This window comes from Panthera onca, chromosome B4 (assembly GCF_046562875.1).
Source record: "Panthera onca isolate mPanOnc1 chromosome B4, mPanOnc1 haplotype 2, whole genome shotgun sequence".
Lineage (NCBI taxonomy): Eukaryota > Metazoa > Chordata > Mammalia > Carnivora > Felidae > Panthera > Panthera onca.
The window spans coordinates 94,772,225-94,785,085 of NC_138345.1; the positions used below are offsets into that span (position 1 = coordinate 94,772,225).

Consider the following 12,861-nt stretch of genomic DNA (forward strand, 5'->3'; position numbering starts at 1 on the left):
TCCCCTCACCTCGCTGTTTCATCCGTGCAATGCTGATAATACTATTATCTTTTTGGCAAGATAGTTACGAAGATTTAAAAATTTTTTTTTAAGTTTATTTATTTATTTTGAGAGAGAGATAGTGTGACTGGGGAAGTGACAGAGAGAGGAAGAGAGAGAATCCCAGGCAGGTTCCATGCTGTCAGCACAGAGCCCAACATGGGGCCCAAACCCACTAAACCAGGAGATCATGACCTGAGCCGAAACCAAGAGTTGGACGCTTAACCGACCGAGCCACCCAGGTGCCCCTGTTTATGAAGATTAAATTGAGGGTTTTCTCTAGAGCACTCAGAACAGTGTCTGGCACATAGTAAGTATTCATTGTTAGCTCCTGTTACTATTTCTATAAACAGGAGATCTTGTCATGGAAGCAGGGAAATGCAGTAGCAGAGAATGTGGGCTTTGGAGTCCGACAGAACTCAGTTCAAATCCTCGGCTCCATCATGTATCAGTCAGAAGATTTTGTACAAGTCGCTTAATCCATCTAAATCTCTGCTTTCCCATCTATCTGGGGATTATAATAATACCTACATTCTCGGATGTTTTGAGGTGTAAAGCAGGTTTTACCTGACACAGAATGGGCACTCGATATAAACTTACACTTGATCATAAAAAAAGTTTCCTCTGAATCACTGATAAAATGGAGGCAGAAGTAGAATACAATTTTTAAAAACTAAACTAACAGCCTTACTTGCCTTCTTCATATAAAAAACTTGATACAATCTTATCAGTTAATTCCCATGACCTAACTTTCTCACCATTAAGATAAAATAAAAAAATTCCCAAGATGATTCTAGTTTATAGGTTCTTGGAGAAAAACTGTAGCTTTTTTTCGCCCCCTGGCAATATTATTTAAATTTCCTATCCTACATAATGGTCTATAATTAAGGACATCTTAACAAAAAGAATGAACATAATTTCCGCTCACAGAAAGTTTTCTGTTGCCTGGCAAGAATAAGGTACTTCACTACCAGGAGATTCTAGTTCCCAACGAAACTCAAGAACAACCTTGTCATAGTTGAGATGGCACATTTTTGCTGAAGAGGCATTTTAAGGACAAGGATGCGAGGGACAGCTGCTTTCCAGCGATAGCTCAAAGGAGATCAATACTGTCATCTGTCTCCAAGCCAGATGAAGGTTAAAGACAATAATGGTGTGATCAGTATCATCTAAACCACATATAATCTGCAAAATATAAGCTATAGAAATGAATTTTAAGGTTGCGTGCCTAGAGGGTGAAGTTCAGAAATGCAGGCTTTATCTAATCTCTCTGAGCCAGAAAACAAAACAGTCAATCCTTTGTACATCCGCTAGAACAAAGGAACAATGAGACTGGGAAGTGCCTGGGCTGCGAGAACCTGCACTGGAAACAAACACTTAAAACCCCATTTATACCGCGATAAAGTCCTGTGCTGGCACTTGTCCACTATTGCCCCAGATGCTGCAGAAGTTAAATAGTTTTCAGACTGCTTTTCAATCTAAGCCCGAGAAAAACTCTGCTGTATTAAAAAGGATTGTTTTTCAATATTTTATTAGAAACAAATTAAGATACTTCCAAAGGGGTGTTAATTTCATATATACATGCAAATGAATGTCACATATATACATATATATGAATGCAAGAGATTTCTAATGCTAGTTGAAAATTTAGTTATATGTATGCAATCTTTTGATCATGTGACAGTTTGTATGTAATTAGAAAACCCTACTTGACTTATGTAATTCATGCTGATGGCTACAGGTATCAGTGCACACATATGTACATTTATAGCCTTTCTGGTTTTTCCATGTATCACTCTCATATATACAGTAACTAGTTAAGTTTTATAAACTACAAGAACGGTCAAAAACCATAAATCAATAATTTCATCTTAATATATCACAATTTATCATTAGCTATAAATTTAAGACATCTTTGTCCTTCTTAGTTGCAAACAGACCTGGAATATGGACAGCCAAATGTTCTGTGATACTCATCTGTTACATTTGAATGAATCTATCAGTAACAGGAAGCCCGATAATTTCTAAGTGGGCTTGATGTCAACCCAATTTTTCTGTTCTTAGAGGAAAAGATAAAGTTTAGCTATATTTCTGAACCAAAATGAATTCTTTGTTTCCCTTTTTAAAAAATGGGACTTAGGAAGAAGGTGAAACTCACATATAAAAAATGCAAGTTAACAATACCTCCCTAAAAATTATTTTGTATGGCCACTACAACATTATTATCTGTTGATATAGGAATGTCCAGAGTGTTTAGAATTTGAAATGATAATATTTATTTTGGAAATAAATTCAACCTTAAAACAAGAGTGCAGGCAATCCCAGGTTTAGTACCAAAAGCTTTTCTTGAAGTCACGATAGTATCACAGTGTATCTATGTAAGATCTGGTAATTTACAATGTGCTTTCTCAGTTGGAATAGGAAGTCAGAGATGTTAAGTGACTCATTTATATCATATAGGTAACAAGTAGTACAGCTGAGATTCTAACACCTGGCTGCAAGTTCCTTCTAGCTGTCCTAGGGTGGGCAATGTCTTGAATGCATATTCAGTAAAATAACAAAGCAATCAAACCAGATGTCTATGGAAAATAATAGGTAAACTTACAGAACTTCCATTTGGTGGCTTGAGTATTGTGGCCGAGATAAAATGAATAATAACACTAACCACACCTAAATCTAATTCTGTGGCTATAAAAGTTATACTGATTTTTTTGAAAAATAATTTTTCTTGATTGTTCCTTTTGTTTGTTTTGTTTGTTTTGTTGTTCCCTAACCTTACTGTTTTTACCTGGGATCTCATTGCTTGTGTCTGAACTGCTCCCAGAGTTTTCTGGGTGCCTTCTTTATTTCCTGTCTTTCCTCTACTGTTGCCAAATAATCTCTCTGTCTATCTTCCCCATCACCACCCTCATCCATCTTATAGCACCAAGATCGTTTCAGGAGATGAAGTTTAAGTTTCTCCATAGGGACTCAGGGTCTCTGCCAATAGGATATCATTCCCCACCTCTCCGCCTTATCTTTTACCACCCACTAACTCTAGGCCAAGAGATCTATCTTTTTAGTAGTTACAGGGTCCATTTCTGTATCTTCACAGAATTGGGACACTATTTTAGTTAAAAGCAGGGTGGCCAGGAGACTGTAGAACTCTACATAAAATGGAATGAACACCATCTATTCTTATTAAATAATTGGGAATTTTCTCATGGAAGTCAAGGGTGGCACCAAAAGCCACAGAGCATCCCTTGGTGCGGGTGTTTGAAAATGAGCAGGAAAACAAAATGAAAAAGCAATTGCTCAGAATCTGTGGCTCATTACATACAATTATAGAGAGGTAATTCTCTTCTACCTTGTGGTCGTTGCTGTATGACTACTGTCAGCTTCCCGGCTTATTTTAAGAGGATATACTGTATTGCGACAGCACATCAGAGTGACATGCATTTGACTTTGTCAACTTTACACACTAGACGTGAAGTTCAAGTAGTAACAACTTTCCAAGTTTTAATAGCCCTGAAAGGGAAATCAAAGCAGTGTTCGCAGTGATTTACGTCATCATCAACGGCAGTGCTGGATGCCGGACTGTGAGGGACATCGTATTTGGCCCTAGGTACGTTAGGTGGTAGATGCTCTTCTGAGAGTCTACAGTCTCTCAGGCACTCAAGACGTATGTGGAAAAGGTAAGCAAAAGGTAAATAATTAGGGAGGGTGACTTTGATGTCAGACTAGACTTGGGTCCAAATCCCATCACGGTCACTTACAACTGTGACTTTAAACAAAAAGTTGTTTAAACTCATTGATGCTCAGTTTCCCCATCTGTGAAAGAGAAAAACACCTCCTTTACAGAGTTGTAGGCGTTAAGAGGTAATGGAGGTAAATGTTAAGTGCAGCCCCGGCATGTGGCGAGCTCTCAGTAAATGGTAGTCGGTATTAATGTTGCTGCTTTTCTTGCTGTTAAGAGTGACACAGGCCAGGGGCGCGTGGGTGGCTCAGTCAGTTGGGTGTCTGACTCTTGATTTCGGCCCAGGTAACGATCTCATGGATCACGAGTTTGAGCCCTGCATTGGGCTCTAGGCTGGCAGTGCGGGGCCTGCTTGCGATTCTCTCTCTCCCTCTCTGCCCCTTTCCTGCTTGCACATGCTTTCTCTCTCTCTCTCAAAATAAATAAATAAATCAACTTTAAAGAACAATTAAAAGTAATAGTAATAATAATAATAATAATAATAATAATAAAGAGTAACACAGGACAGCAACAACACTAAATGTGGAAATGGAGACTGATATCTAAGGGCTAAGGTCTCAGAGGTTGGCTTTATGAAGGAAATGAATATGAGCAAGTTGGGAAGGTCATAAGTAGGACTTAGAAATCAGAGAGAGGAAAGGGTGTTACAGAGTGAGAGAACAGGTTAAACTAAGGCACTCCTAGTGAGCACCAGAGAACCATGCCCCTGCTGACATGTGAGGGTGCCCTGACAAGAGATGGAGAGTTAACACTGCCATCCGATTGCTATCCTTCAGCAGCCCCACTCCAACCCTTTGATATTAACAAATGAGGCTTTCTCAATATTATCTAAAGTGCTATATAAATGCTGCATCAAAAGAAGTCCCTTGGCCTTTCCTTCCAATCAGATGGCTGCCCAGAAGCCTCTCCTGGGTAGAAATTCATGAGCTATCACTTCATGCGTGCCTCCAAACCTTGGACATGTAGCTAGTAAGGAATTATTTTTAATGCTAGGTACCTAAATGATATTGTGGTTATGTTAAAAGGAATCCTTTCAGAAATGCATACTAAAAGATGTATAAAGGGAATCAAATGATGACTTGGGTTGCATCAAAATGATATGGGGTGGGGGAGTGGGTGGAGCTATAGATGAAATAAGATTGGCTATCAGTTGGTAACTATGGAAGGTAGGTGATGAGAACATGGTAGCTAATTATATTATTCCTTTTACTTTTTTACATGTTTGAGTTTTCCCATAAAAAAGGAAGAAAGCAAAACCAAAAACAAAAATTCCTGGAAATCTATATGTAAACCTACCCTGTTACCTTTAAAAATTTTTTTTTAACATTTATTTATTTTTGAGACAGAGAGAGACAGAGCATGAACAGGGGAGGGGCAGAGAGAGAGGGAGACACAGAATCTGAAACAGGCTCCAGGCTCTGAGCCGTCAGCACAGAGCCGGACGCGGGGCTCGAACTCACGGACCGCGAGATCGTGACCTGAGCCGAAGTCGGACGCTCAACCGACCGAGCCACCCAGGCGCCCCTACCATGTTACCTTTAATTGCATGTTATATGTTTAGGGACATATATTCATCTTCATTTCTGTACGTTCGTATACATTGAACGGGCTTGATTTCTTTTAGAAAGTCAGAAAGGTGTCAATATTAGCCATTAACCTTCAGGGGTATTCTAGCAAACTGATGTCTGGAAATGGAAGGTGAAAAAATGCTTCTTTGTTCTTCTCTTATTCTGTCTGACAAATGAGATTTTATGTCTTTCTAGCTAACCTGTAGAATGCCTTGCCCACCAATAGACTAATGGAGGGGACAAAGTCAGACTAATGGAGGAAGCTTCCTAAACACTCAAAGGAAGATTAAGTTCAGAGAACTAGGTTGGTTCATTCCATGTTCATAGCTCAGCTTGACCTTAGAATTCCTGAAATAAATAGACGGCCCATGGCTGATTGCTAAATATTGAAATCCATCACCAAAAGTTCTACACAATTAAAAAATCAATAGCTGTTTATAATTTCTTCACACTAAAATGCTTTTAATCATGATTCCATCCTTGTGTAGGCTAAATATACACAGATTTAAGGTATTTTGTAATGTATTTTTTCTTCCTTAAAAGTTGACTTGAAAAGTAGTAACAATATTATATGGTAATTTGAAAGAACTAATACCAACTTAAAAATTATATCCTTTCTGCAGAGTAGTGGAAAGAATTGGAATGGAGTCAGCAAATGAGTGTTCAAGTTCTGGGTCTATTATATACTAGCTGTGTGACTTTTAATTCTCATGAATATCCGTCTCACCTCCAACCTTAAAGTAATAATAGTAAACTTACTATGCACTTAGTATGTGACAAAACTATTCTAGAATTTATGTACGAACCAAATAAAACCTCAAAATGACCCTATGAAGTAGGTGTTATTTTTATTATCATCCCCATTTTATAAGTTAGGAAAAAGTCCTGGAGAGGTTAGTAACTTACTCTAGGCAACTTGACTAGTAAGTGATGGAGGAGGCTGCCTTTAAACTGAGCTCTCAAGCATTATGCAAACTACGCCTTCACAATACTCCCTAAAAATAAAATTAAATAATATATGGTTAGTATAATATATAATTTATACTCTTTTAAAACATATTTAAACATGTTTGTTTTTGAGAAAGACAGACAGAGCATGGGCAGGGGAGGGGCAGCGAGAGGCACACATACACAGAATGTGAAGCAGGCTCCAGGCTCTGAGCGGTCAGCACAGAGCCTGACACGGGGCTTGAACTCATGAACTGTGAGATCATGACCTGAGCCAAAGTTGGACACTTACCCAACTGAACCACCCAACTGCCTCTAATCTAAACATTTTATACTCTTATCTACTAAATAAAGTTAGTAAGAGTCTTTTGTGTACTATAAAAGCACAAGACAAATATTAGAGTATTATTTTCTTCCTGGGAAAGATAATAAATATTCTTAGGTATGATAGATTTAGCCATGCATAGGGAGGAATGGTACCAGAATCTTAATGCCAACGAATAAAAGAAAAACTATGTCAATAGCTCTTGAACTTCATTGTACATTGATTCACTGTGATATTTGTTCAAAATCAGACACCCTAGCCTCCACTCCTTCTAAATTTGTTACATGTGGGGTATAAGCCAATAATATATGCTTTTATAAGAGGTTCTGCAAAAGATTTTGATGCAAGTATCTTACAGACATTATTGAGAAGTATTGGCTGATGTTTAAAGCTCTGTAAGTGTATGGACTGAATTGTGTCCCTCCAAAATTCAGGTGTTGAAGCCCTAACCCCCCAGTACTTCAGAATGTGACTGTATGTGAATATAAGGCCTTCAGCAAGGTAATGAAGTTAAAACGAGGTTGTTAGGCTGGGCCCTAATCCAATATAACTGGTGTCCTTAGAGAACACGGACACGGAACAAACATGAGAAGACACGACAAAAAGGTGGGCATCTGCAAGCCAGTTAGAGATTCCTCAGAAAAAAAGCTGCTGACACCTTGGGCTAGGACTCCTGGCCTCCAGAATTGTGAGAAAATACATTTCTGTTATTTAAGGCATTTGGTCTGGTATTTTGTCATAGGGTCCCTGGTAAAAGTAAAACATTGTGAAGTGAAAATAAGTAGCTGGTATGGTGATTTGGTAATTAAAGTTCCTGAAGTGTACTAAAGACAAATGAATTAGCCATATTAAAAGAGCTCATTGTTTTTCACTCTTTGTTCTGGGCTGATTATTTAGTAGCTGAACCTGACTAACAAGAAGGCGTGTGCTAGTAAGATATTCTTTCTATAAGTAAAGTTCTCTACTACTGGACTACTTCCCTAAGGCTCTATAACTATCTATAACCCAACAGATCATATTTTTAGTATATATACATTCTCCTACTGAAATATTCATCTCTTTCATTCATATCTATCTATCTATCTATCTATCCATCCAGCAAACTGATGTCTGGAAATGGAAGGTGAAAAAATGTTTCTTTCAGCTATCCATTTGTTCATCCATCTATCCATCCATTTAATCAATATTTATTGAATACGATGTGCTGGTTGCCATTTTAGATACTGAAAAACCACTTCTTATTTCTGGGAAGATAAAAGCCCCCAAAAAGTTCTGAAAGAAAACTCTACAGTTTCATTTAAATAAATTCAAGTGCCCTTAGTATGCATTTAAGTACAGAAATAAAGAACTGGTCCAGGGGGATTCCAGTGGATTGGTATCTAAAAGGAGAGAAACTACAGCTTAGCTCTAGAGAGTTCTAGGCAGATCGGTTTAGCTTTGCCAAATCTTCCAGTGTTTTAAGGGAACCCATAAAGCTGGCATTTTTGTAAATTTGCCATTTATAGTGCTGGTGAAATAATCTGGATTTTTCAAAAACATTACGTGAGCCAAATGAAACAAATTTATTACTTAGACACCTAGACACCCCTAAGGGCTACCAGTCTGTAGCTCTCTGCTTAGACTCTGAGGACACAGTGTTACAAAAGTGTTGGAATTTTTCCATATCTGTTGTCTTCATTATTTGATTTCCAGTGAGTTCACAACTAAATAAGTTGGCTTTCAACTTATTATGGCTGTTGCATCAACCATTTAATGACTAAAGAAACCTGAGAACTGCCTAATGTCTTCTCTATGATTATGAAAGTGTGGGATCCACGAGGCAGGCAAGGTCTTCATCTGGGAAAGAAGTGATGAAGCTCTGTTCCTACCTTCATCATGACCTTCTTCAACCCCTGCACAAGGCTGCAAGGGCTGGGACCACATTTTGTTCAGCATCCTTATAAGTGCACCAGTCACTACTTGGCATGATTCCCTGCAGGATCCATGCTTGATAAATCTTTGCTGAATCCACGGGTGTTCTTCAATTCTGACTTAAAATCTGGAGTGAAAACTGATTGTTGCTGAAATAGTTCCCATTTAGTTAAAACTTTTTTATCTTTACGGTCATGTCTACATGACAATAAATTAGCTATTTTAGACAACTTCTCAGAAAAAACAATCAGACAAATCACACTTGGAATGATACAGAGATCATCTAAGCAACTGTTGTATCTCTAGTCAAATCATGTCTTGTTCTCATTCTGTTTTATTCTAGACTGAGAAGACAGGCAAAATGGAATAAGGAAAGACCAATACATTTTGAGTAGCTTTTTTTTGATTGAAGTTGTATCTCAGACTTCACATTATGCTACTAGTTGGTCCTGCTTTACTAACAGTAAAATAGGATTTGTAGAGTTCGTCTCTATAGCCTGGCAATTTAGAGAACTGCTATACTTTCTCTCAAATAAATGAAAGATTCACATGTGTCCTTAAAATATAGAAAGCACCAATGACAAAAAACAAATAACAGGCAACCAAAAAAATCCTTCCTGAAAGATTTTAAAAATATCTTAAGTAAAAAATGTTTATGTAAGTTAAGTTATTTTTAAAGGGTAGAGAATCCTAAGCCTTCTACCATTGTACAAATAAGTATGGGGGGAAAATATCATTATATAAACATCACCTGCAAATTTCATTCTTCACATTTATCAGGGAGCTCATAAAATTTGTGGTGAAAAGTATATTTGTGATACTGTAAAAAGTAACTCCTTAAGAAAAATGATGAAAGCCTGAATGCCAATGGAGTCTTTTTTTTTAACTCAACATAGTCAATAAAATGCAAATATGTCTTACATTTCACAAATGTCTCTGGACTTGGAACACCTACATGCATAATTAAACTTGGAGCGCATTCTAACTCGTAACACCCACAGTGAGTCCTTTTCCTATTTTTAAAAATCGTTCTGCCCCATTCAACAGACATCTTAGCAAATGCAGTATACACATCTGGAAGTTCTATGCCATAAATGTCACAGTGTTAGCAATCTGAGTGTTCACAAAACCATCCTCACAAACTGAGACACCAACAACTTTATGACTAAAACCCCAGCCCCTTAACGTCTGTAAAATGTTCTCATTATGTGGTTGATTTCAGTCTTTCTTTGATTCCATACAAAAACATAACCAATTTTTCCATTTAAGTTCCTGCAAATCTCAGAAATTATCTAGATGTTTCATCTGAAGCAAGCCAAGTGATATAACTGGGCATTCTTAATTTTTCTTTGAAAAAATAAGAGAGTTGATATTTGACTGACTTATTACACGAATCCAGCTACATTTCCTGACCCAGCTGTAGCTGCTCTGAGAGCTGAAAGCTCTCACACATTTTTAAAGAACTGTAGCTCAGGAAGTAACCTTTGTTCAGGTTGACCATGAACTAGGAGTAAGACAACACACTTCTACAATTTGACTTCCAGAAATTTTCTGTGAAATTGACCTTCCCGGATAAAAGTTTAAAGTTTCACTAGTGCAACAAGTAAAGATATTGTTAAAAGGAGGACTGATGACGTCATCAAACAGCCAAGTTGTTAGAGAATTTAGAGCACAGTCACCGGGTAGCTGAGAGGAGTAAGGAGGTAAGTGCCAAGTGATTGGCACTTGGTAAGAACTTGGACCTGAATGACCAAGGCTGACACTCTTATTTTACAGACAAGAAAACTGAGGCTGGAGAGATATACTCTTACCATTTACTCCTTGCGAGGGTTGCCAAAAGTGCAAGGAAAAGAAATGATTTGAAGCCCAGAGTAACTGAAGGACTTTCTCTGATATGCTGTTTTAGTTATTCAAGTTATACAAATTAATTTTCATGCCCTCGTTTGATGGGATTTTACCAATTCTCCCCTATGAATGGCTCTATTCTATTCCTGAAGATTTTATGTCCTGGTTCCAAAAATAAAACTAAGTTGAGGGAAGGCATATCCCTAATCATTGCACTTCCATTATTTATTCTAAAAACATTAAGTTAAAATTATTCCAGGGCTTGACAATTTAATGTGATGGGAGCTCAAACCACATCATTTTAACAAATTTAACAAATTCCCCCCAAAGCCCACAGCTCCTGTCTGCTGTGCTCCCCTTCAAAGGGCTAGTCCGCTGTCTTCGGCACTAAGGAAATCTCTCAAAGTCAACCAAGCTGCTTCTGGCCAGATCTGAAGAAACTAGAAATCTCGGTCAATATTGATCTTCACAGGTATTTTTACCTTTAATTTTTGTATGCCTGGAACTCAAATGAAACACCATCCTGAAAAGGCAGGGCTCAGCCCAGAGTGGCCTGGCTGCCCATCTGCACCTGTCACCCCTTACCTGTTTGCAAGACTACAGTTTTCTCTTCTCTATCCAGAGACACAATCCTGAAGTTATAGATGGTTCCCGCTTGTAAATCCTTGGGGTAACATCCATAGGTGATGTTGTCTATCCGCGTGGGGTGGCACAATGCGACCCCTGACATGTCACTGCTATAGATGAGGCTGAAGTTACAGGGTGACCCCAAAGTTCTCCACTGGAGAGACACGGACCGGCTGGAGACCTTGGACTCTGTCAGGGTGACGTTACATCTCACTGGCTCCCCCAGTCCAGCCTGCAAAGGAACCAGAGGCAGGTGAAGCCCACAGTCTAGACTGCCCAGGAACTTGTCCACTGCAAGGTCCCCAAGCCGCCTCCTCAGCCCTCAGCCCCAGCCTCGGCCCATCCCTTTGCCCTCCAGCCAGAGAAAAGGCCCGCGGAGAAGGTGGGTGGCAACTTTCTCCCTAGCTGCTCTTTCCCGGGAACAGCTGGAGAAAGAAGGTGGCTTTTGCGCCTTTGAAGTAGTGTGAGCTGTCAGTCCGGCTGGGGGCTCAGAAGAGGATCTTTCTTCCCAAAGGAGAGGAAGAAATCCTGCCGTCTCCCTCTGCAAAACACAACCCAGGCGACCCGACAGCGGAGTGGGACTTTGGTCGTCGGCGGGGAGGGGCGCGTCCGCCCGCGACCCCTCTCGGGCCACTCACCTGCAGCAGGCTCAGCGCGGTCCACAAGGCCAGCCCGGCTCCATGGCTCAGCATCGCGCTCGGCGGTGACCACCCGGACTCGGCAGAGGGGCTGGGGGCGCGGGGCAGCCCCGACGGCCGGCGCGAGGGGCCACCTGTTGCGAGCGCTCAGCGCGCCCCGCGGGCGCAGAGCGCTTCCCTCCCGGCTGGCGACGCGCAGGGGCCGCCGCTGCTGCCGCTGCTGCTGCTGCCGCCCCGGGCGGGCTGCGGACGCGAGAGGCGGCGGGGGCAGGCGGCGCGCCGCCCTTCCCACGCTGCCATGCTGACCCGCGCTGCCTCGCCCCGGGCCCCGGCCGCGGACTTCCGCAATCAAAAGGCAATTTCCTCGTCTCCCGGCAAAGGAACAATGCGCCGGCGAGGGAGGGAGCCCCGAGGAGCCAACGCCCGAGGCTGCCACGAGGGCCCCCCCCCGCGACGCGGGCCACGCTGTCGCCCACCGCAGCCCACTGCCCCGCGCCGCCGCCTCCGCGGCCCGGGGGTCCCGTCGGGCCCCACCGAGCTCTGCCTCCTCCTCCTCCTCTCCCGGACTTTCACTTCTTTCCCACCCAGTGGCCCTCCTCCCTGCCGTCGCAGCCAGGATCCGTACTTGCTCCCTCTCACTTTCCAGCTCCCCCCTCCGCCCCCTACCTCCCTCCACGCCCAGCGCCTCCCCCCTCCCTATCTTCCTTCCTATCTTCCTCATCTGCTTTCTCTAGGGCCTCTTTTCCCAGGATTAAACTTGACCACAGCAGATTTCCCTGGGTCGCCTACAGTCCTTCCTGAAGCCTTTTATTAGAGTGCTCTTGCCTTTCTCACCTCAAAACACTCACTTGTCCCAGTGCACACCCCCCTGACACACCAGCGACAGAACAAGACCCCCACCCCCCCTCAGGATCTTGTCCATTGTCCACTTGACCTTTTTGTTTTTTTCTCTGCCATTCACTTTCCCCTTTCTCCTGTCTAGAGGTCGGCGTCCTCCCTAAATCTGATGCAAATGGTGCTGACCAAGAACAAATATAATCACTCCCAGTTGTTCATCCCACAAAGCAAACCGCAAAGCAGTTTCATCACTGACCATCCAGTAGTTAAAACCGTTTCATCCATAATTGTCCAAGCAATAGAAGAAAGCAATAAAACTCTCCTTTGTGGAAAATACCATGCAAGGCTCAGCTCCCACACATATAACGAAAATTGGAATTTACTCCG

The 12,861-nt window shown here is 41.3% G+C and overlaps 1 protein-coding gene across 3 annotated transcripts in view; it reads right to left on the reverse strand.

Moving 5' to 3' along the window:
* Positions 1-12,861, reverse strand: part of PTPRB (protein tyrosine phosphatase receptor type B) — a 115,203-nt gene that overhangs the window by 73,781 nt on the left and 28,561 nt on the right. For 2 of the 3 annotated variants that reach the window (XM_060656980.3, XM_060656979.2), the window contains exon 4: positions 10,958-11,231. In XM_060656980.3, coding sequence (XP_060512963.2) covers positions 10,958-11,231 — 274 coding nt within the window. Of the gene's footprint in view, positions 1-10,957; positions 11,232-11,637; positions 12,195-12,861 lie in introns of those variants that run through there. The other variant, XM_060656982.2, reaches the window with a different exon arrangement.